At 36.6% G+C, this 24,517-nt stretch overlaps 2 protein-coding genes across 2 annotated transcripts; both read right to left on the reverse strand.

The window, feature by feature from the left end:
* Positions 1 to 6,076: 6,076 nt before the first annotated feature.
* Positions 6,077 to 9,632, reverse strand: LOC117318867. The gene is made up of 5 exons (XM_033873797.1): positions 8,901 to 9,632; positions 8,419 to 8,704; positions 7,282 to 8,108; positions 6,830 to 6,978; positions 6,077 to 6,480 (listed from the first exon to the last, which is right to left on the reverse strand). The coding sequence occupies exons 1-5, from the start codon at positions 9,630 to 9,632 to the stop codon at positions 6,129 to 6,131; spliced, it is 2,346 nt and encodes a 781-aa protein (XP_033729688.1). The 3' UTR covers positions 6,077 to 6,128.
* An 11,878-nt stretch (positions 9,633 to 21,510) lies between these two features.
* Positions 21,511 to 23,550, reverse strand: LOC117318859 (zinc finger MYM-type protein 1-like). Its single transcript, XM_033873788.1, has one exon. It carries the CDS (start codon positions 23,548 to 23,550, stop codon positions 21,511 to 21,513), a length of 2,040 nt encoding a protein of 679 aa, XP_033729679.1.
* Positions 23,551 to 24,517: the final 967 nt, after the last annotated feature.

Consider the following 24,517-nt stretch of genomic DNA (forward strand, 5'->3'; position numbering starts at 1 on the left):
GCACTCCTAGTGCACTACGTTTAAACTAGTAGTGGACTACATTTAAGCTACAGGTAAACTAGTAGTGCACTACATTTTAGCTACAGGTAAAGTAGTAGTCCACTACGTCCAGTCAGGTGTGACCAAAAATCCCCCTATACAGGTAATGGACAGTGCCACTGGACACTTGTGTTAGATACCTGTAGTTGTTACATATAATACAGACTTGTGTAGATTTACTGCCTTATATCTGTCATCCTGACTTTACCAGGTATATTCAAATGTTGGTAAACTTTTATCTAATATCAACTCAAAATAGAATTGGCTGCAGTTCTGATATGATATAATTGCACAAGAAAATTCCAAACTCTATCAATTGGATTTGTAGTGGGTTTTTTATAATTAATTTTAAAAAAAGATTTCATTATAGTGCAAAATCAATGTTTATCTTCCTGACAAATTTTGATGCTTGTCATTTATTTATTTAGATGTAATTAATATACATTTTATATTAATGATTAATTCTACCTTAGACCTTGATGATTGTTTGTAGATTTTTTTCTCAAGTACACTGTATAAGTACATATCTTTTGATATTTATTACTTTATCAGACAAAACAAATTTTATATTCAATGTATTGTTACTTAACTAATATATGTGTTTTCAACCATGAAATCATTTCATAGTACATAATCAAGAAACAAGAATCAGAAGTTTCGTATATTCTCATTTATGCTGTGTAAGAGACATATAATAATCTACACAACAAGTTATGCACATGTACCTGTATGTATAATTGGTACTCTCAGGATATCCCTGTTGTCATAGCCACCCCAGGGTCCAAACCCCAGCTCACCACCACCTTAAGTTATTTAGATTCTTTATTTGCTTAAGTTTTTTAACTCATCACAATAACATAAGACATATAATACAACATTTACATACACGAACACAATAACTTTCCATACAACAGTAAATCCTAGCTGAAATCATAACTTATCCCGTGGATTATTGTTGGTACATAGTACATAATTATGATTTCAATCAGATTTCACTAATTCACATACACACCATATACATTCCATACCAACATAATGATTGACATAGTATTATAGAGAGAGAGAGAGTATATCAGATTTTGTACTTAAGCCAACAACAACGTTCTTCTATGGACCTCCACCCCCCCCCCCCCCCCCCCCCCCCCCCCCCCCATAAGGGTGTGCCTAATGAGTGTCCTGTGAGGAATGAGAGTCCTAGACACCCAGCCTTTACGGAACGTCTCGGGCTTTACATGCGTATACATAATGCGAAATACATATATATGAAATGATTAAAGACACATCAAAAACAACAAAGACACACAAAAATGATTATACACAAATAGCAACTTTTTCGTAAAGTTATTTAGAAAAATAACTTATCTCTCATTACAATGATATGAATAATTTGCGATATATACCATTAGATGAGTGTTATGACCATGAAGCGTCCATAAGTATGGGCGGCCGTTTTAGGATAAAATACAGACACTACTTAAGTGCAAAAAAAGCCAAATGGCCATTATGTTCTTTTGACACTTAAGTGCAAAAGATTTACACTTAAGTGTCAAAAAAATTATTTGCACTTAATGATTGGTCAACCAATGGGCGAAGTTCTATCAATTTCGTATCGACCAATCAAATCATGCATACTGTCGCAGTGTGCCCTAGCGATACGTAAACAATATGGCGGCTTCTTAATCTTGTAACCGAGCGACTCGTCAGCTGAAAGGCCGTAAGGCCGTAATAGCGGACGTAAAACCCATAAATAAATAAATAAATAAAGTATAACCGACAAATGTCGCCCGAGACACGAATTTTATGGAGGTGTCCACAGTTGTAACAAATGCTCGGCAATTAATATAAAGATAGAATGTAAACAATTTTATCGAAATTAGCTGTAGTGATGAGGGAAGTAACCCGTACATATAGAAGTGAAACAATTATAAAAAAAAAAAGCTTTGTTGGTTTTAAATGGTACAATCGATCAATGTGAAATATAAACCATAATAGAAGGTTTTTTACAGTAGACCTTCTTTGACCACGTCTTCCAGTATATGTTTGGTAACAAGTTATGGTAATATTACATAATACTGTCTTTACCACGCAAATATCTATGAATTTACTTACTTTTTGTGGAAATAAATGCAACTGCATTTGACTTGAATGCAAAGCTGGAAACCAGAGCTTGAAACTGTGCTGGTTGAATTATTATGTCACACCCCAAGTATTGATTAAAGAAATATGCCTATTTTGCAAAGAGTATCACATGTCATTGCGAATATCGACATTTCCGGAAGTGTAGCATAATAAATGGGATTAACTGTAACATTTATGACTAAAATAATGTAAACAGTGAAGGAATAAGGACACTTCACATGCTTTTATGTATTAATTTAGACATATTTACAATTACAGGAATTTTTTAGTAAAAAAATATAAAGTAAAAGCCTCCTCCCCCCGCCCAGGACTGATAATGTAAATGGATGATAATCTAGGGCTAAATTTATAGTTTTTTTGCACTTAAGTGTAAAAAAAGTTTTTTGCACTTAAGTGTAAAAAAAAGTTTATTGCACTTAAAGGGTTTTAGACACAAAAAGGTTAAAGTTGTCTATAGGTTGGTTTTATGAAAACCAGTCAAATTACCCTCACACTCCTAGGTTTGTGTATATACACGCTGAGATACCGGGCACAACATGGGCCCATCTGGACAACTGACCTATATGCAAAATTTCATTCTGATAACGAGGTCGGTCAGCCTCCTACGTCACAGGTTCACTGCTGCCGAGATGATAGTATAACTAACGTTATAAACACCAAAATGTGTGTCGCATTAAATCACTATTTACACACTATCTACCAAAGGTTTTGTGATGTGGGAATACTTTACATTAATATATTGGGTTACAACAGTGAATTGGTTACATGTACTCCAGTGATGATCCCGTTATTCATTAAACAACTGTATTAAATTCAACTTTATTCCATAAGTTTTACAACTTATTGGATAAAATAGTATATAACATTAATGGACAAAGGCATCCACTCTTACATGATTTATAATTCAATAAGCTAATTAGTCAGATTTGTTACAGGGAAACAGAGAAATAATCTTTAAAAATGAATATATTCTAATTAAAGTCTTGTAAAAAATCTTTCCTTTAGTTTATTTGCTAGTGATAAATATTTTCCTAATTTGTTAAGTTCTTTTATATTTTCTACTTTGAGTAACTGAATACGTTTAAAGATACTATAGTATTTAAAATGATATGTTTTAATCAAATCATTACGAATGTCTGCGTAACATTTTCACCGCATCAAATACATTTCCTTCATAACCTTCATAAAACATTCTCTAAGGAAATTGTCAAAAAAGGACGTTGTTTGAGTACATTACTGTAAAATTGAACAGAACAGTAACTGATAGTAAAAAATTATCTGGACGCTTTAATTTCAACCAATATTTAAAAATTCTTGAATGTGTACAAAGGAAATCCTCAAAGTTCAATGTACAACAAAAAACATGTTTCGTCTCAGATAAAAATCAAACTACTGCATTTTTATCAAATCTTTATCTTGCAAAATTAGGAATGGATATTTTTATGTTAATATTACGTCAGAAAATGGTAAAACATGTTCTTAAAAGTGTACAAAATCTTATCAGATTATGCCAAAAATTAAATGGTTAACAAGGCTAGGAAAATTAATCACCGTAAAAAGATTGCACAAGTGAGGTCATTTTGTCACCTCAGTGTATATGCCATTATTTGAGTTTTTAAAATAAAAATAAAATAAAATAATGACATGTGATATTAGTAAATTACCAAGGTTATGATATTGTCCGCTGGTCTACTATTTTGATTATACAATTACAGACATGAGGTGTGGAAAGAAAATCTAAACATGTAAGATGATAAAATCAGGACATTCAATGTCATTGCTTTAAATGTTTACAAAATAATATGGGGCTCTTTGAAGTTTCCCTCTATAAATGCATATACCAAGGCAGATCCTAGCCTAGTGATACTGGTGTTGTGAACCAGATGACGCGTCGGACCACGTGACCACCTAGCTCATTAAAATTTTTCAGCCAGCAGCAATATCCCCCTACTGGCCTAAAATAGATAAACAGCTTTGTAAGGCGAGGGGAAACCTGTGTCAGACAACATTTATGGGGTCGGGCTAACAGAAAATGGAAAAATACTCTGTGTGTCCAAAACCCTTTAAGTGAAAAAAAAGTTTTTTGCACTTAAGTGTAAAAAAAAAAGGTTTTTTGCACTTAAGTGTAAAAAAAAGTTTATTGCACTTAAGTGTAAATAGTTTTTTGCACTTAAGTGTGAAAAAAAAGTTTTTTGCACTTAAGTGTGAAAAAAAAGTTTTTTGCACTTAAGTGAAAAAAAAAAGTTTTTTGTACTTAAGTGTAAAAAAAAAAGTTTTTTGCACTTAAGTGTAAAAAAAAGTTTTTTGCACTTAAGGTTTCCTTAAGGAAAATAATGATAACAAATGTGTTTTAGAAAAGAAAATATCAAAATCTCTATTTGTTGGGTAATTCCCAAAATGCAAGTTACATATATATATAAAAAAAAATCATAACTGTCAAAGTTAGTATTTAAATTTAATTTCCAATCTTGTCCACTATTATGAAATGTTATATTTATTCATACTAGTGTTTCTTATGCATGTTCCTGGCACTGTCAGATTCTTCGGGAAGGATGGCATGCGTTCAGATTCGATCAAAAGACAATTACTTAGAGACTTGATAGAGTACAACCCTGATGTTGTACTCATCCAACTAAGAGGAAATGACATCTCGGCGACATTATCCCCAGCTACATGTTCCAGAGATTTCCGACACTGCAGGTGGACCTACATCACGCTGGAATTCAGGTGTACTTTTCAGAGATTGTGCGACTTAATTGGTAGCTCTGACAAGTCCCCCGGCCTGACAACGACCTCTTTTGAGAAACAACGGAAGAAGATAAATGAACAACTGCTTACTAGAGTACTTTGACTGTGACCAAGTGCATTTCAACAACTCAGGACTCAGGACCCAGTTCCATGCTTTCAGACGACCATTTTTTGTATAATTGATTGAAATTGATAAACATCTTTAATATGTCATGTTATGCTTTGTAATTTACAATATGTTTCAAGCGATTAATCTTAAAAATGTATAACTATTAACTAGAATCATTTCATGATAATCATATTTTATTTTATTATTCAATCAACTTTATTGTTGCGAGTTAGAAATGTAAACATTATGATTGATGTTGTTTCCATTATCATTATTTTTGTCTGTGTCATATTAATATTTTGATTTCAGATCTATCTGCTTGTGTATATAATATAATAATATAAATATCCGATTCCTTTTAAATGTTTAATTCCTTTAAATGTTTTGTGTACTACTTTATTGTATATAAAACTATATATCTGCCATTGATAACAATATATAACACAATAAATCATGATTGGTTTTCAAAGTTGAAGTATATGGACTGTATTAATATCTTTGTTTTTTTTATAAATTAAAAGTGTTTAATAGTGTCCAATCTGGTTTTGTTCATTTTGTAAATGTAAGGGTTATGCCTTTAAAATACATAATTAAAAACAATTTTTGGTAAAAAAAAAGGTATTTCAATATGTAATAGAATCAAAACACTGCGAAATAACACAATTTATAAGCGATAAACACCTTTAATACCCATTCTGGTCCAGTTTCATGTCTCTGAGGACTTTGTAAGAGTTACTTCCCTTGAATTGACCTGAAATTACGATAGACAAAAAATACCGAAATTCGTACAAAATACACATTTTTGTTTAATGAAACTTTACTATATCATGTATAATACACATACAATTTGAAAAATCCTTTGATTTTTCACAAACAACTCTTGAATTTTACTATGGCGTGCAGAAACACGTACAGGGACTTTCCTGGGTATTTTGGGAATCGCCAAAAATCATCAAATTGGGAAAATTACGTCGTAAAAGGGGGTAATTGGGAAAATTTGTAAAACTTTCTGTATTACAAAATAAACAACTTTAACACCAATTAATACTGTTTTGATGTTTTAATCACTGATATTACACTTGTACAATGTACTTTACAGGGACAAGTGCCGATCTTTTGCAAGTTTGAAGTTTTGAACAAGTTGTTCTAATTCATATTCCGTCAGGGTACTGGCTCCCTCTATGTTAATGCGCATTATTGCATTAATTGACTTGCAACTCAATCTGCTGCGCATTGGGGTTTTTAGCAAAGCCATTTGGCTAAAGCTCCTCTCCACTGAGGCCGTTGATGCTGGAATAATGTTCACCAGGTACAGAAGCTTGCACATCATTGGAAAAGATTCTTGGAGTACAGGATCCCCAGAGACTTTTAAAAACATTGACAGCAGATTGTTAACCTGGTCACCCTCATTACTATTGGAAGGCTGTGGATTTCTGGCTTTCATTCTGTAAAAAAATTATTTCATGATTTTTGCAAAAATTCTGCAATGTGCAATACATGTATGATTATGGATCATGTCAATGAACAAATGATTTAATTAAATTAATTTTATATTAGCCTATACAAAATATTTTTGAAGTGATGTAGCAAATACAGAACTACTTTATTTCAGATTAATAAACCTTTAGTGAAGATCAGGTTCATAGTCTTTATTAATCAAACTCAGCAGTAAAGTCTTTGGTAGTTCAGGAAATTTATTATCATATGAAGAGTTATTGTAATGAAATGATGTTGATTATACTTAATTATTAATCTTTTTTATTTTTTTAACTTTCCTATTCGATTAGTACTGACCTTTTCATGATTTTGATTTGATGCTTGAAGGCACAGTATTCAGCTTCAGTTGCATCTGGATCAAGATCCCTCTCACATCTTGTCACATGACCTTGGAAAATGTCCTCTCCAGGTTCCCCATAGTGTCCACAAAGTACAGTCAATGCCTCCTAAGGTAAAAAAAACTTAAGTCAATAAACAGAAAATGTCTAGGATGAGTCGAGGTAACTGCGTTTAATTATGATTAACATTTTAATACTTGTCAAAACAGCTGTGAATGTCTGACTTATTGTTAATGATTATATTAATAATGAATCAAAAACTATCATTGAAGGATCAGTTATTGTATTTAAATTGAACAAGGACTGTGTTGGTCTCCAATAAATAAAGATTTAAAAAATCAACAAGTTCAATTCTTTCTAATTCTAGAGCATAACTGGAGTGAATATAGGCCTACTTGATATTTATAGTACCTTTCCATGGTTTTGAAGATCAACAGCACTGGCATTGGCTTCGATCATACTAGGATCCAGAGCCTTCCGAAAAGCATCAAACACAGGGTGCATGTAGAAAGCATCATTGATTTCTCCAATCAAACTGTCTATAAATGGAACAGCAACATCTTTAATAAATGCTTTGATGTCAAGGTTCTCAAGGTGACCTCTGTGACGCCTTTGCAGATCAGTTCTTTCATTGATGATGAGAAGCAACTCTGAAAGACGACTGACATATAACTGATCCCCAATATGATTGTTCTCTTGAAATTCAAGATAAGTCTCTTTAATGACTTCCAGGTCAGTTACTGTTGCTTTCACTTTCTCTTCCACATTGCACAGTACAACATCTGTTTTCTGGAGGTAGAGGCTGAGATGGTTCAGTGGTTTCAACACATCACTCAACACGCAGATCATGGCAACAACATTTTTCTGTACAAGAATAGATCTCAATCCAAATACCTCTGGTTCACGTTTTTGTTGGTATATTTGGTCCAGAGCATCAAGCACCGACTCGTACCTCTCAATAAACCTTACGCATGCTTTGCCATGTGACAACCACCTAGTTGTAGCAGCCCTGATCAACATCAACTTGTCCATGCCATATACAACTTGAACATCTTGCAGCACAGCAAACCTTTGCGGGGAGTACTTGAACAATTTCCATATCGCAAGTAAAGCCTCATCTACCTCAACAAGTAAAGGAAATGTTTTCATCAAATGTTTAAGGCAGAGGGCAAGGCGATGACAGCGACAGTTGATGTACAGGCTCTTTGGTGCATAGTTCCTAAATCGTCTTTGAAGACCTACAAAATTGGAAATGAAATGTTTCAGATATGTAGAAAAATATTGATAAATGAGCATGTATACTATTTAACAATATTTACAATATAATTTAAATAATCAATTAATATTTCAACACAGTCATAGTGACAGAGTGAATCCCACTGTAACTAATAATAATAAATTATTAACTTGATCATGGAGACAGTTTGAGGATATAGGCAGTAATCTTAAAAGTGCTCATCTTTGACTTAATCTAATGTTGTTGTTTTTATTTCTCTTTCTCATGTTATTATTTTTACAAGTTCATTTTTTATTGAATAGTATACTTACCAGTACGAATGCCACTCATCGAGTTGGTGCCATCAAAGGCAACAAACCGACATTTTTCAATGGGTATCCCTTTTGCTATGAGAAAACCGTGGAGGACATCCATCAGGGTGGCACTGTCTGTCTTTTGAACTTCAACCAAACCCATGAAGTGGTCTGTGAAATTGGAGTGACTTTCATGGTACCAGCGGCAAAACACAGATAATTGTGTTTTGTTGGCCTCGTCGGTGCTCTCATCAGCTAGCAAACTGTAAAATGGGGCTTTGCGTAGAGAGCTCAATGTTCTCCCCTATTAATTCAATTAATTCTGTGGCAGTTTTAACTGATAGGTAAGTAGCCTGTGGTGGTGCGATTTCAATATGCCTGGCAATATCCTCTACACCTAAACTTGCAACAAATCTCACAAAATCTTCAAAATTTGTTTGGGCCCATTTCTTCCTGATGATAAAGTATATTGATTGAAACAGTTTTTTCAACACACTTGCATTCCTTTCTTTTTCAGCTTTAAGATCAGACTCATTTTTCATTGACAACTGTTCCAGTACAGACATTTTTTGTTTCAAACCAATTTTCACTTTCACTTCTGCATTTATTTTGGATGCCTTCAGATGTGGGGTACTGTTTGCATGCTTATCTAATAATCGAGATGGATGTGTACCCAATGTCTCAAGGCCTGGGGAGATAAATGGAGACGTAACACTTATCACACTCATAGAGCTTGAATCTGAACAGTTACAGCCATATGTTAATTCACACAACTTACAAAGGTATCCTTTTTCCGAGGTGTGGTAAAGCCAAGGATAGTTGACAGTATATCTGTTCATGTCAAATCGCCGCCGATCTATGTTACTGTGAGCTGGCTTAAAATCAATCTCGGCCCGTGTCTCCCTGAGTTGAACTTTCTTTTGAAGTGGCGTGGTAGTCGTGGAGGCAACCATAGCGACTGGAGTCTGTACAGCTACTTCCACTGAAACTGTTTCACTTTGTTTGCAGATATTTGCGCCGTCGCTATCGCCAGTAACGGATTTTATTTCATCACACAATTTGTTAATGTTATTATCACCGACGTCAGTCGGTTTGCACTCTGTCTCGTCATTACTTGGTGCATCGACACTAACATCAAGTTTTTGTCGTTTTGAAAAAAACGCTGATATAAGCGTCGAACTTGGCTTATATTTCGGAACCTTCCTCACATAATACTTCCCGTTGTGAGACATTTTGTTTCTAGCGGATACATCATTTGAACGCTTGTAAATAACAATACTATGTTCCTTTCTTATTCAAACGCTCAAGCGATACAGATTTCGGTGATTTATAACAAACAAAACGAAAGTAATAAAATCCGGATTTGAGAAAATCGGCAGCAAGATTGGGATTTTTTTTTTCCGGATTGGGAATTTTTATTGTTTTTTCTAATTGGGAACGGTGCCGATATTCGGTACCATTTATATAGGCAGGAAAGTCCCTGACGTATGAATAGTAGTGCAAAGCGCTTCATCCTGGCTACGCAAATAAGACCAACTTTTTTACAAAGTGTACATTTTTTTAATGAAACTTCATCAGAACCTGTAAAAGAGGTAGACCAACGCAAAAAAAACAAGTTATTTTGGTTATTTTGTGTATATATCGTTAACATTTTGCTATGGCGTGCGAAAACCCCTATGGCGTATATTTTCCTATGGCATACATGTATTTAAGGGTCACCCGACATGCGCAGACAAGGGATAACATTTGTGTTGTTTAGTGCTAAAGAGTTCTAGTATTACTGGAACGATCCATTTTGAAGAGAGGGATACGAAGAAATTTTTTGTACTTATGTGCGCAGTTACATAATGTAAAAAGATTACTACATAATGGCAAAAGAGTTTTTTTTGCATTGTGTGGTTTTTGCACTTAAGTGAAAAAGTTTTTGCCATTATGTAATTTTTTGCCATTATGTTAATTTTTTTGCACTTAAGTGCAAAAGTTTTTGCACTTAAGTAGTGTCTGTATTTTATCCTAAAACGGCCGCATAAGGGCATTACTCAGGAGCATGTATATGATTATACAAAATGTATATTTTACAAATTATGTTATATAGTAACACTATTATAATGTTATGGATGAATATCAAAATAAAATAAATTACATGAATAACATTTTAAAATCGTTAACCTTCTTGTAGCATTGATAAACTCATGCACACACTCCAACAAATACTCATTCTGTGCATCTGTAAAATAAGTACTTCCAATATTAAAGTCATATCTTGAGTGACAGCCATGTTAATTATTAAACTGTACATCTTGTATAAACTTTGCCTTTCATCAGTATATAATGGGCATTAAAGAAAAAATGAGAGAACTTTTCTATTTTACATCCACATACAATAAGGAAAATCTAGTTAAGTTGGTTGGCACCATTTCTTAACTGACACATTAAAATATTCATTTTACCTATTACCACCATATCCAAATATAGACGTACATTTATTTTCTTCTCTGTTTATTTTACTAATATTGTGTAACTCTTTTTAGTTCACCTGAGTAAACTTAGGTGACCATTTCTCATCTGTTTTCATCCGCCGTCATTTGTCGTTCGTCGTCCGTCGTGTATCAACTTTTTATGTCACCTGAGACAAAGTCGTCGTCCGTCGTCCGTCGTGCGTCCGTAAACAATTTACGTTTTCAACTTCTTCTCAAAAACCACTGATTCAATTTCAATGAAATTTTGCATGAACTATCTTTGGTGAAATATGCACCAGAATTGCCAATCATAAGGTTCTCATCCCAGGGGCTCTGAGGGGCGGGACTAAAAGGGGTCGATGGGCTAAACATTTTAAAATCTTCTTCTCCAGATCCAGATATGCTGAAAACCAATACTCTTCAAGGGTCTTGGGGTGCTTTATCAAAATTGTGAATTTCATGACCTCCAGTCTCCACGTTTGCCCCAGGGGAGGGGCAAAGTTTATATAGGAAAATGATACTTTTGGGTATATTTAATTTATTTTCTACTGGAAATCATTTAAACTTGAATGACATTATAACCATGGGATAAGAGTTTCATACTATGACATTTCCGACAGTATCACATCCCCGGGGCCTAAGGGATATGGTCAATGTAGCTCCAACGAGCTCCATTGTAGTGATTTCCGTTCATCTTTCTGTAAGATAACAAAGATATACATTTACTTCCATGTAATACGAAATATTAGCAAGCTGTGTGGAATTTTCACATTTCTAGTATCGTGAAATAGTAACAGTCCTAAGTAACCATTTGTATCGGCGGGTCGAGCACAGGGCGCCTGATTACAGATCTTGCGCTCTACCAATTGGATCCGAGCGGCAGAATGGTGGCTATAGCAGTTGAATGTCATTTTTGCATGAACGTAATTTTCAGTAGGGTGTCAAATAAGAATTTTTATTTTTTAGGACAATTCAGAGACATACAAAAGCACATGGTTTTGGTACATTTCCAACCCACGGTCCATATACATTAATTATATGCATGTAATAAAATCGGAAATTATTTTCTTCAATCTTCAGATGCTTTGTACAATAATGGTTTTGGTAACAAAATATGACTTCCTGAATAACAGCTTGGTTGTCTTTTATGACGTCATACATATTTTTTATGGTAGTGTGTTCAATTATGGCCAGTACACGATATAGCCAAAACCATTTGGAAACGTGTATAATTATCTCCAAAACCAATATTAAAGTTCTCATGCTTTACTGATCAAAAGTGTTTCCAATTTTATAATTTTCTATGTATACATGTATATATCGGATGTTCGATAAGGACGGGGGACATTAATATTGTCCAAGTCCGATTTTTATGAGTGTCGGGAGGACTAATGAACGGGGTTAGGTGGATTTGGGTGTCAAAGTGGAGGGGATGGGAGACAAATATCCATCCACAGGGGAAATGGAGGTTTTTTTTTTTTATGTACGGCTTTAATGAATAAGCCAAGTTTAATTGCTATATTGTAAACAGACCTAGAGTATGACCGCTTTAGCCAAAACCATTTGTAACTGTCACAGGGGTTTGGCAAAGACCTTTGTCATCTATATAGAAATATAGGAAGAGGTACCAAAGTCGAGGGATCAAATATTTCATAGATAAACACATCTTAATGACTTTGGTTCGTGCATATCCCGTTTGGTAACGGTAGGGACTTAGCTAATATAGCACTTGGTAAATAAGTTATTAGTTTGAATGAATAGTTACAAGTCTACATTATTGTTTGAATATTACAGGATTTAAAAAAAAAAACACATTTTATGTTCATTCATTTGTATTTTAGGTCAGAGCAACTGTTCCCGGTCAGCCTTGCGTAATAATATCAGTGTAAAGCCCGAGACGTTCCGATACGGCTGGGTGTCCATTGATAACTTATCTCGACAACGTTAAATAGATGGCATATCTGGGCAAAAGCACATTTTCGGTCGAGATCCGCGATAACCTAACTTGACCAGTCGTGATAAATTATCGCGACAGGTCGTCATAATAACACGACTTGCCATGTTAATAACACGACTTGTCGTCATAATTATCTCGACAAGTCGTGTTACCGTAACGCGACCTAAAATAACACGATGGCAGAAATTTGCCACCATAGGAGTTAGCTAGGCTTCGCTTCGAAAATACATAGACTGGATTACCTGCCGTAGTTTTTCTACTCTCCACTAGGCTTCGCTTCGACATACAAATGGGTTAGATAAAAGGTGCTGTTGCAGGAATGTTCTAAAACCGCCCACGAAGGAAATCGATCCTTTACCTAATGCCCGGATAGACATATCCATGGGGCATCTGATAGTAGGTCTACATATGAAAACCTTGTTCCGTTCCGGACATGCCAGAACGAGGCCATTTTGTACCAAAGTCGTAAATACTCACAAGCACACTTTATCAAGTCTATTTATAAGGTCAAAATGTTATTTGTTTGTAAGGAAAATTGTACTAAAATTACATTTATATATCGGGCAACGTAATCGGATATCGATTGTATGAATCTTTTCGTTAGTTTCTGTGAAATTTGACATCAAACATAAAAAATGATATTTCTCATAAAGTTGAATGCACGTTTAAACGGCATTTTGTCTAATTCAAACCCCGAGTACTATCGAATTTTGTCGATAGAAAATATCTCCATTCATTTGTGTAATCCATGACAAAAAAATTTGCGCTTCAGAATTACTGGATATGCCTCGTTTTTGCAACCTCTATTAGTCAACCCCCCATAAATCTTCATATAGATCAGAGTGCTGAATGTACTGCATGCTAGTGAAGACTTCTCGTCCGGACAAGAAATACGTTGAAATATTATAGTAAACACGATTGGACGAATTCGCCTTCAAGGAAACTATTTCATTCAAGATTTTTGTCAAGAAAAATGTTAGTCCCTTTTACCAATTTTCCTATCTCCATGACTTTGTTGTACAACTAATGTGCTTTGTTCTTGCTGATTACAGCTCATCATGTATTATTTGTGTATTTAGAACTTAATATCATATATATATATATGAGTATTATATTCCTTCACAGTTACATTCTAGACACTGTCGATCATTTTTGAAGAGTGACAATGACGCTACGTTGTGTATAACAGAAACATTCAATGTAGTATCTTCCCTACATTCTGGATTATATGTATTAGCTGGCTATTTACTTCATCAGTGGCATAAACTTGGTTGGTCGAAGTGGTTTTCGAGACTGACTATGGACATAGACCCCAAGGTAGAAGAGAACACTGGCGATATGAGCACACATACCAACAGTCCTCTGACCGGTTGGACACGTACAGTAGTAATTCTGTATTGGTGGTTGTTCGGTAACTGAGTACTGGATCCATATGTTGTATTTTGTTTGCGATTTATGACGAGATCGGATTTGACATCGAATCAGTTCAGAAGAGTGTTGGTATGCCATGACTTCATAATCTCCATCTGCTGTCAAATGTTCCGATATGTATCCGGGGGCCAACTTCACCTGGTACGTCCCACATGCCAGAGTTTCTAGATATTATTGGTCAAGACGTGGGAACTCAAGCTGGGCTGCCTCTAGCTTCTGCCATTGGGATTTGGTTCTCCGTGATAGGTCTGGCTCTCTCAACACGCTCTGCTAGGATGTTTGACTTGTTTAGAAGTGACTTCATCTCCAGAGCAACTTTTTCATCTTCGGCTGCTTTTGTTGATGAAGGCTGATATATGGGTCCACGTAGACAATTCAGACATGCCATGACACTTTTCAGAAGACTTTCAAGATTTTTGATGAAGTAGTTTGATGTGAGTTCAGCTTTAAAAAATCTGAATTGCTTGAAACGAGAGTGATAACTTTCGACCACCCATCTTGTTTTAGTGATACACCTGTCTGTGTTTGCCTCTATACCATCATGTTGACTCTGTCCAGGTTTGAGAAATGTCGGCATGCGAGTCTCGTATCCCTCGTCTGATAGTTTGCTCAAAATGTCTCGGAAACCCCTGTCTACAATTACCTGATCATCTTCCTCTATGATACCTGACAGACTTTGTAATGAGGCTAGTATCTTGTCAGTGATTTTGGCGTCATTATCACTACCAAGAAATGGGCCGACAGTGTCAAGAACGTAACCGTTAGGGAACACAATACTCATAAACTTCACGTAGTTGCGGTTTTTTTTACCGCAGTAACTTTTCCGCTGAAACTCATGTTCATATATATTTACAATCCAATATTACAGTGAATTTGTTACCGAAGAATGTTTTTGTGAAAACTGTATTGTGATCCAACGCTTGCGCCCTAGACACGTGATCCGGACCAAGATGTGTGGGAACTACGGCTTGATTTAGAGCATCTGTAACGATCTGGAAAATTCTGCTGACGCTCGATTTGTGAATGCGGAAAAGAGAAGCCAACTGAGTGAAAGATATGTCTGTTTTGAGTTTAACCCAAAACAGCAGAAGGGTATTCTTAGATGACAATGCTTTTGTACCAGTAATATGTTCGGAACATGCATCGTGTATTTGATTGAATTGATTACGATCCCAGCCTGTCCAAGCTTGGCAATCTTCATCATCCATGTTGTGGAAGTTTAATACAAACGGTGACAAGTTATTGGACATGTTCTGTATGATTTTGAGTAAATCGTTGATAACAGCTGGTGCCTTGGTGGCTAAGTGATTAACAAGTTTATCCCTCCCTGTCAAAACCGGCTCAATGTCAGGACTGATATCCTTACCAAGAAGATGACTTGAACACACCCTGGAATTCTCAGGCATGTACAGTTTATGTTTGATAAGCAGCTGGTGTCTTGCTTTCTCACTGATGCAGCTAGAACTCTTCATGTTGTAAGTTCGACAAATGCTACATTTTCTGTTCGAAGAAGGGCCATAGTATAAATCATCTACAGAAAGATACCCGTCCAGAGTGTCAGATTCGTCAACAGAATCATCATTGTCTACGGAAGCTTTTTTCCGTTCCGGTTCATTGGCATTCTCGGATGCAGGACGTTTCTTGAGGTATCTGAGAAAGCATTTTGGACACATCTTTGCTTCTGTTGATTCAGAAAGTATGACACCTTCAGAAAGGAGAACATCATTCATCCAGTCCTGAATTTTTCGCGGATTTTTACCATCGCCAACCTGGTTATACTTGAACTTAACTTTACATCCCAACCCAACACAGGAGTTCTCCATTTTCCTATTTGAGACAAAGACAACTTTACTACAGAATAACTGAACTAAATAGAATTGTAAAACGTAACAGCAATTATAACAACACGCCAAGCACCATTCGCGGCGAGTAGTCAAAAGACCAAGTGGCAAAGGGAACTTTTGTACTGAAGACGAAGATGGTCAAGTGAGAAAAATGATGAATCATTCGTAATACGGAACTACTATAAGTATGTTAAACATAGTAGAACATAATACATTGCCATGGACATTGTATCAAATCATTTTCATAATAAATCAATACAATATTATTGTGTACGACAAGGACCACTTGTATCTCCCGTGCATTTTTTCCACATACATTTTTCAACATTGAATTACTGCCCTTATCCAGTGATTCGGCACGACTTTCTTTTGCTGGTATACAGAGGGATAGTCAAATATGTTTTTAAAAACACTAACATCGATAGTACTCGCGTATTTTCGTGCCGAATTTGCCGCTTGATTTTAAAAATGGTATTTTGAATTTGATGAAAATTTTCGAATTTTGGTTTTCTACGTCATCTTGTACATGTACTAAACTCGTTTGTTTTTTCATGGTCAACTGTTTATCATTTTAAACTACAATGTATGTACAGTACCTAGTCATGAGAAAACCTCTCAGTGACAAACAGAAATACCACTTATGGGTCTGTGAAAAACACAGGTATGCTTGTAAACGAAAAAGTGAAGTAGATGGCGCTATGGGCGCGCTTATGGGTCAAGTGGAAAATAACATCTTGTTCCATATGTATTTTTCATAGCTTTACTGGAAAATATAGTCGATTTCAAGAAATCGCTGTGGGCGGTTCTGCAACAGCACCTTTGAATAAAAAAGGAAAATTTCTTGCCCCTTACTCTTTCTTTCAACTATACCACTGTGATTAATATGAATTGATACATTCTAAATTGTGGGAAGAGGTATGGTATTGCTGAGTTTGTTTAGAATAATTTATTTATTTACAATTTCCTGAGAGTTCATTTGCGAGCCATAATTCACCCTGAAACTTACACGATATCATCATTCTATAATCACAACTTCCAGGGGCAGTCACCGTGTAGGGTGATATTAGAGATATTTATTGTTTTGGTCTGTTATAGATCTGGCCCCGCTTGCACAAAACATCTCAAACTGAGATTTGAGCTCAAATTGAGATTTGAACTCAAACTCGATCTTGAGTATTTTCTCAACTTGGCTTTCACAAAGTACTTACCCCGAAAATCTCAACTCAACTTCTCAAATATTTGAGACAGCTCAAGTGCAGTCTCAAATCCAAGATGGCGATCGCTTACGCGTTAAGGAGACGACGAATGCGCCGGGATTGTCGTAGGTTCAGACCGCGCTTCAGGCTTAATTCATTCTGTGATAGGGAATATAGGTAACGATACAGATTTTCGTTTCAAAGTATTTTATTTATTTTAAATCTGATACGCCCGGAGCTTGAGACTGCAACTACACGTAGCAAAGCTATCTCGACAATTTTGCAGTTGTTAGTAGCGTTAAGGTTTTACGCTACTGGGCACGACGAATTACCCAAATCTACCCAAATCCACCCATATCTACCCAAATCTACCTTAATCTACTATGTAAATTTAACAAAATAATACTTAAAGCTTATATTTTGGGAAAGTGAACTTGTAAAATTAATATTTTAGTGCACCATTGTAGCGTAAAACACCATGAATCGATCTAATGTACACATACACTTTAACTTCAGTAAAACAACACCTTTAACTAATTATTGAAAATCCCATTTAATTTCCTTTGAAAAAATTATAAACTTATTTCCAAAAATGAACTATAATATCGCAATTACATCCAAATAACTACATTGTATAGGTTCAATAGTATTTAAAGTTCTATAGGTTCAATAGTATTAGTAAAAATCTATAGGTTCAATAGTATTTAGTAAAGTTCTATAGGTTCAATAGTATTAAGTAAAATTATATAGGTTCAATAGTATTTAGTAAAGTTTTATAGGTTCAATAGTATTTAGTAAAGTTCTATAGGTTCAATAGTATTAAGTAAAGTTCTATAGGTTCAATAGTATTTAGTGAAGTTCTATAGGTTCAATAGTATTTAGTGAAGTTCTATAGGTTCAATAGTATTTAGTAAAGTTCTATAGGTTCAATAGTATTTAGTAAAGTTCTATAGGTTCAATAGTATTTAGTAAAGTTCTATAGGTTCAATAATATTTAGTAAAGTTCTATAGGTTCAATAGTATTTAGTAAAGTTCTATAGGTTCACTAGTATTTAGTAAAATTGTATAGGTTCAATAGTATTTAGTAAAATTCTACAATTCGTTGAGATTACGTACATCATACAGAAATTAATGGTTTTAGCTAGATCCATTTACACTACATCAAATACAGCAGCAAATATTGGAAGGTATTCTTATATTCTTACAGACCAGTGTCTATGTTAAATATTTTAAATGCCTATTTTATGTTTATGCCTATTTCAATGTAATCAGGCAGTTGGCAATGAAATATATATAAAGTCAATCCATTTGAAATGAAAATTAAACAAAAATACGAATAACACGACCCGTACCAACATGTTAGGAGCCTTATAAGGGAGGTAACCCCTACTTAATTTTGAATTTTAACCCCTACTTAATTTTGAATTTTAAACCAATCGACAAAGACCGTATGTAATAACAGAGACATATATACAGAGATTGGCAGCTCTTTATTTGCCCTTGTGTTTACATAGTGGCCCCTGACCTTCCCACAATCCTTTGCGGTCGCTCGGTTCAGTCTTCACTAGACGCCATATTGGAGAAAACTTGAAAACCAGACACAGAATTATCGATAATTTCTATTTGAAATCATCACCAAGATCCAATTTTGTGCTTTAATTTTATTAATATCAAAGCGCAGAAGTGTCATCAATATGAAATATATCACAATTTGCTGTCCAAGTGTTTGTATTTTGAGTATGAAAGTCAAGCACACCGCAGGATAGATCGGCGGGAATCTCCAATTTTCAAAAAGTCCCTATGGGGTTTTCGAGAATACGGATAAATGACAACAATGTGCATGATAAACAAGACCACATTCCATAAGTATGATAGTTTTTGGTTAATGTGGTAACTTTTGTAGTGGCCTAGATAAAACAATGTGCTTTTTCTGTGCGTTTAAAATTGACGATATTTTGGTCTGACGTAATGGCTGCTTAATTACTAAACTTGGACATGTCGATAGGACCCAATGGATTTTCGAAAATACGGATAAATGACAACAATGTGCATGATCAATAAGACTATATCCCATAAGTATGATAGGTTTTGGTTAATGTGGTAACTTTTGTAGCGGGGGAGGTTCCTGTATGTATTTTGTCAGGGTAAGCTGACCAGTTAAGCTTGTCTCTATGTTGTGTATTGTGTGTGTTTACTGTCACTGTGACCCTTGCTGTACTCTATTCACGTGCCTTGTCTGTGTTGATGTTGTTGTCGTCGTGTAGTTGTTTCTTGCTTTCTCGTGAGAGTCCCTCTTACCCGTGTACCTCTGTCAGTCCTGTGTTGTGATTGGTTTTTTAGGTTCGTATTGGGTGATAAATTGAGGGTTTTACTTGTAGACTGGGCAGTCTGACGGATTGAGTTCCTGCGTGCTGTCACTTTCTCTTCATATGTATTTATAGTTAGGTTAGGTTTTAGGTATATAACGTTAGGAGTGGGCCGGGATGGGTTTAGTTTCGTAGGTATCGTCGGGTATGGGGGCGTCGGTTGTAGAATGTAGTATTATTTGTTGGCTAGGCCTAGGCTTATTGTCTCTGTTCATGTGTTAATTGTTGTAAATATTTATGTTATTCCTAATAAATTGTTAATCGTTATTCAAGTGTCTCTTCTTCCTCTCCTCAACAAACAAGTACATCATACCCAATCGAACCTGGGTTGCATCGGTACACAGGGCGGGTGCTGTTTACATACATAAACCGGGCCCAACACGCTCCTGTTACAAAAGTGGTGCCGTTTTGACCAAAAATAAAATATTGTTCTGTTGTTGGAGAGGAAGGGGTATTTTGAATGTTCAAAATGGCTAGTTTTCTCAACACTCTCAATAGTATTAGAAATAAGCTGGGAATGGGTACACCAAGGGGTACGCCGAGGACACGGTGGTCCTTCACCGAAAATAGTACCGGTTATGTTGGGGAGTCCACTACTTTACAACAGTTGCCTATATATTATCCAAGGGACGATGTTGACATGTCAATAGAAACATATGACAGTAGTGACGCTGGGTCTAACAACTGTAATGAAGGTATTGACTTACCTGTAAGTACAGAATCAGCTTCCATTACAACACTTAGTAATACAAGGGAAAACACTGACAACACACATGTGACTGTTAATTTCTGTGGTCCTAATAACCAGACAGATAGTGGAGTACACAATTCCCCACCTATAGAGCTTGTGATCACTGTAACAAACCGTCCTATTTCCCAGAGCTCTCGGGCTGAACACCGCCATGACGCACGTGTGTTTGAAGCTCGGGGAAATGAGCACGAAAGGGGGATTCGGAAACCACAAAAACATGTAAAAGTGAGGCTCTTAGGGTTTTTTCGGAAACGATACTTTGTGATAATAATTCATACACAGAAACGTGTGACAAACACAATTCTTATCAGAAAGGTTTTTTTAAAGAAAGGGGTTTTTCGGAAACGATACTTTGTGATAATAATTCATACACAGAAACGTGTGACAAACACAATTCTAATCAGAAAGGTTTTTTTAAAGAAAGGCGTGTCATTTTCTGAAGTAGCTGACAATAGACGTGACCCTAAATATGCTAGTACACCCAAGCCACATACAAATCCCAGGGGCGTAACTGGTTGCTCTGTTATTTGGATTCACGAGCGCCATAGGCGCGAGTGTTCAATTTTAGGCGAGGGGTCTGGGGGGCCGCCTAGGCCCCCAGCGGGTCCAGGGCAGCGCCCTGGTAGGGGGCCCAGGGGGGCGAAGCCCCCCGGCGGAAAATCATTATAGCAACTTTGTGATCATTAAGGAAGCTTTCCAGAGAGTAATTTGCTTTATTTCACAGATGTATTTTAACATGTAATTAATTCTATTATTGACGCTCTAGTTTACATTATAAGTCTGGAATACCATCCACTTATATTTTATTGTAAAACACTTCGCTTTGACAAAACATCACTCGACTGAAAACAGGAATAAGCTGATATATAGTATATTTGATACAATGCCAAAAGTTGCACCTCTCTTCAAAAGATTCATCATCTCTTTATTTATTTACTGGTGTTTTTTTAATGATTGTGCTCCGAAATAATTCCGACTGTATATTTGAATTACATATGAAACTGTCTGATAGTTCGCGTCGATGTAATGGACTTTACAACATTATTTTCACTTTTCTGTACAGTCTATGTACTGGTTTGATCTATTTCTGCGACAAGGAGTTATCTTTAAAAAAAATCCATTGTCCGGCCTTTTTTCCCAGCAAACTTATCGAGAATATCTTCGATATCCAATTGCATATGTCTGTACGAATGCAACATGGCTAGTCCAGAGAGGCGGGTAGTCGACATTGTCGACCTGAGGTACGTTTTCACGCGCCGCATCACACTAAAGGATCTTTCTGCCGAAGCAGTTGATACGGGCATCGTCAGCAGAATGACCAAGCATGTGAAAATGTCTGGGTATAACTCGCGGTTTGTTGCCAAGATTGTGGTGAGAAGGTCGACGGGTTTGGGATCATCTGCTACGGACCACTTTGTTCTCCATCGTGAGATCTTTCTACGAAACAATTCCCTGTCACCGCTTAGGTCAGTCTTATACCCCTCGTAGATCGCATCTACGTGTCCTGCTGTCAACTGTCCCAGTAAGCTCGGTATGAGATATTGTGCGAGGAACCGATAATTTGCTGACAGCAGGCGATCTTGCAATTCCATGGTCAGATGATCCATAAATGGTATGTATAACGCCCGTTTCCAATACTCAGAGACTGTCTCCGCAGGTTGGTTAGGTCTGTGTTCTTGTCTGCCGCCGATTCGCGGTCGTGACGGACGAACGTCATGTGGACTGGCGAGGTCAATTGCCTTTTGGTATAGGGCGTCCCAAACATCATCATCCATGCGCTCTGCCCTAAGCTGTGCAATCAACACGCTGGCTTCCTTCGAGGCTTCCACAAGATCGCACTCTTTGCCTTGCAACAATTTGTTGAGTGGTAGAATGCTTTGGATAACAAACTCGACGGCTACTAGCGAGATGATGAAGTCGAATTTTAGGATACTACAGCGGTAGCTTCTGGCTTTTGAGTCGCCCTCGTGCTCAAGTACTTCCAACGAATCAACGATTGTCGAGAAGGCTGACTTGAAGGTGTATAGCGCGTCCGCTCTACTGGCCCATCTGGTTTCGCACAAGTTTTGGAGTTTGGTGCGCTTTGCCATCTCCTCTTTAGCTACGGCATCGTTTTGCAGAGTTTCTTGGAATGCCAAAAGCCTCTTCGCTGAATAATTGAAAGAAAAGCCAATTTGCTGGACAGTATCAAACATATTCCGCACGAGAACTTCCCTACATGCATGTACAATTGCCAGATTCAACGAGTGTGCTTTACAGTGGATGTATATGGCTTCGGGAACTACCTCCTTAATCCTAGCCTGGACGGGGTTGTGACGCCCTGACATATTACTAGCCCCATCGTATCCCTGTCCCCTCATTTTATGAATGTTCAATCCAGCATTCCTTTGTCCGTCAATGAATTTCGTCGCAAGTGCCTCGCCAGTTGTTGATTCTGCTGTGACAAAACCGATGAAATCCTCTCGTACCATCTTATCAGACTCGGAATAAAAGCGCACCACCATGGCGATCTGTTCCATTGTAGAAGCATCTGTTGCTTCGTCGGCTAGAAAAGAATAGCACACAGCGTTGTTGCACTTTTCAACTATGTGTTCGCGAATAGCCTGTTCACACAGTCCTATTATTTCATTTTGTATTGCCGGGGATGTGTATTTGGGTGAAGATATGCTCTCTAAATGTGCCTTCAAAAGAGGATCCCTTACTGCACGATCTTTCAAGAGCACCATAAAATTACTGTTTTCGTCATCGTGGCTCCTGAGGGATATATTCTGTCTGCCGCAAAGCATGATGACTTCAATAATGGCTTGAAGGGAATGTCGATTCCTCTTGACAAGAGCAGCATGACCGCTATCCAGCTGACTGAGAACACTAGGTTCTTTACCATTATGGATTCTCATGAACTGATCTGCACTGTTACAGGCTCCGTCATGACATTTACTTATGATATGCCTTTTGATGTATTTCCCCAAATTTGACCATTTCGTCACGGCAGTTGATACTAACGTTTTCTCTCTTGCGTCGACATTGCGAGAGCCAAACAGGAAGCATGGTGCACAGTATACTGAGTCTTCGGACACTGAATACCGAAGCCAATTATAATTTTTCAACCAATCCACGTTGAACTGTCTACGAACACCGTACTCCATTCTGGAAAAGAAACACACTTCCGTTTCACTGGGATATGAAATGATTTAGAAAGACAGACCATGCGTTCCTTCTGCGAATTCGTACCAGTAATACTACATTGGTGGCACCGTCTAATGGAACACAATCGGATCTCAAATAGTTTCTCCTAAGATGGCGACGCCGATGAAAGCTATGCTTCAAATATAAAAACGTGATATTTTTCTTATTAACCTAGCAAAAATTGTAAATTGTTTCATCGGCAATTTAAAGTAGGGCTGTCACAGGTACTGAATTTTGGCCCATGGTACCCGAATTTTAGTACCCCACCCGTACCCGGGTACTCGACAAACATAAATCATATAGTTGTAAGTTAGCTTTCTTTACGTTTAACTTGTTTGTTGTGTGGGGTGACAGGCTTACCGAGGGAGAGTCAAGGCATTGAGTGGAGTATGCTTCAAGAACGATATTGTGGTATCAATTTTTATGCACCAGTCGACAATTTTATAGCTGTATTAATTAGAAAAACACAATATCTAACAAGCTGATATAATGAGTGGGATTTTGTACTACTTTAATAGAAGTTTTACATCGACACAGTCGTGTGACAACATTTTTCCTATTTTGACAGGTACCCCGTCCCGGGTACACATTTTCGGACCCGGTTACTTCTCCAACCCGGGTACTCGGGTACTCGTAACAGCCCTAATTTAAAGGGACAATTCAGATTCGAAGTTCCGTTATATTGGATCCAATTGGTAAGATTTGCAAAAAAAACGCACAGCAAGTGTCGTGTTCTTTATGCGCTGTAGGTGTCAATGTAATGTCAAAGAGCACATCTTAAATTTGTTTATAATTGTGAATGTATTACTAAACGTACATCGAACATCGGCCTGGCGATTATAATTTATATACGTGTACGATGTTTCTTTAGTACCTGTACAATCCCAGTTGAATCGTTTTTAATCGTTTTCCCTTTTTTGTTTGCAT

This window comes from Pecten maximus, unplaced genomic scaffold, assembly GCF_902652985.1.
Source record: "Pecten maximus unplaced genomic scaffold, xPecMax1.1, whole genome shotgun sequence".
In the NCBI taxonomy this organism is placed as follows: domain Eukaryota; kingdom Metazoa; phylum Mollusca; class Bivalvia; order Pectinida; family Pectinidae; genus Pecten; species Pecten maximus.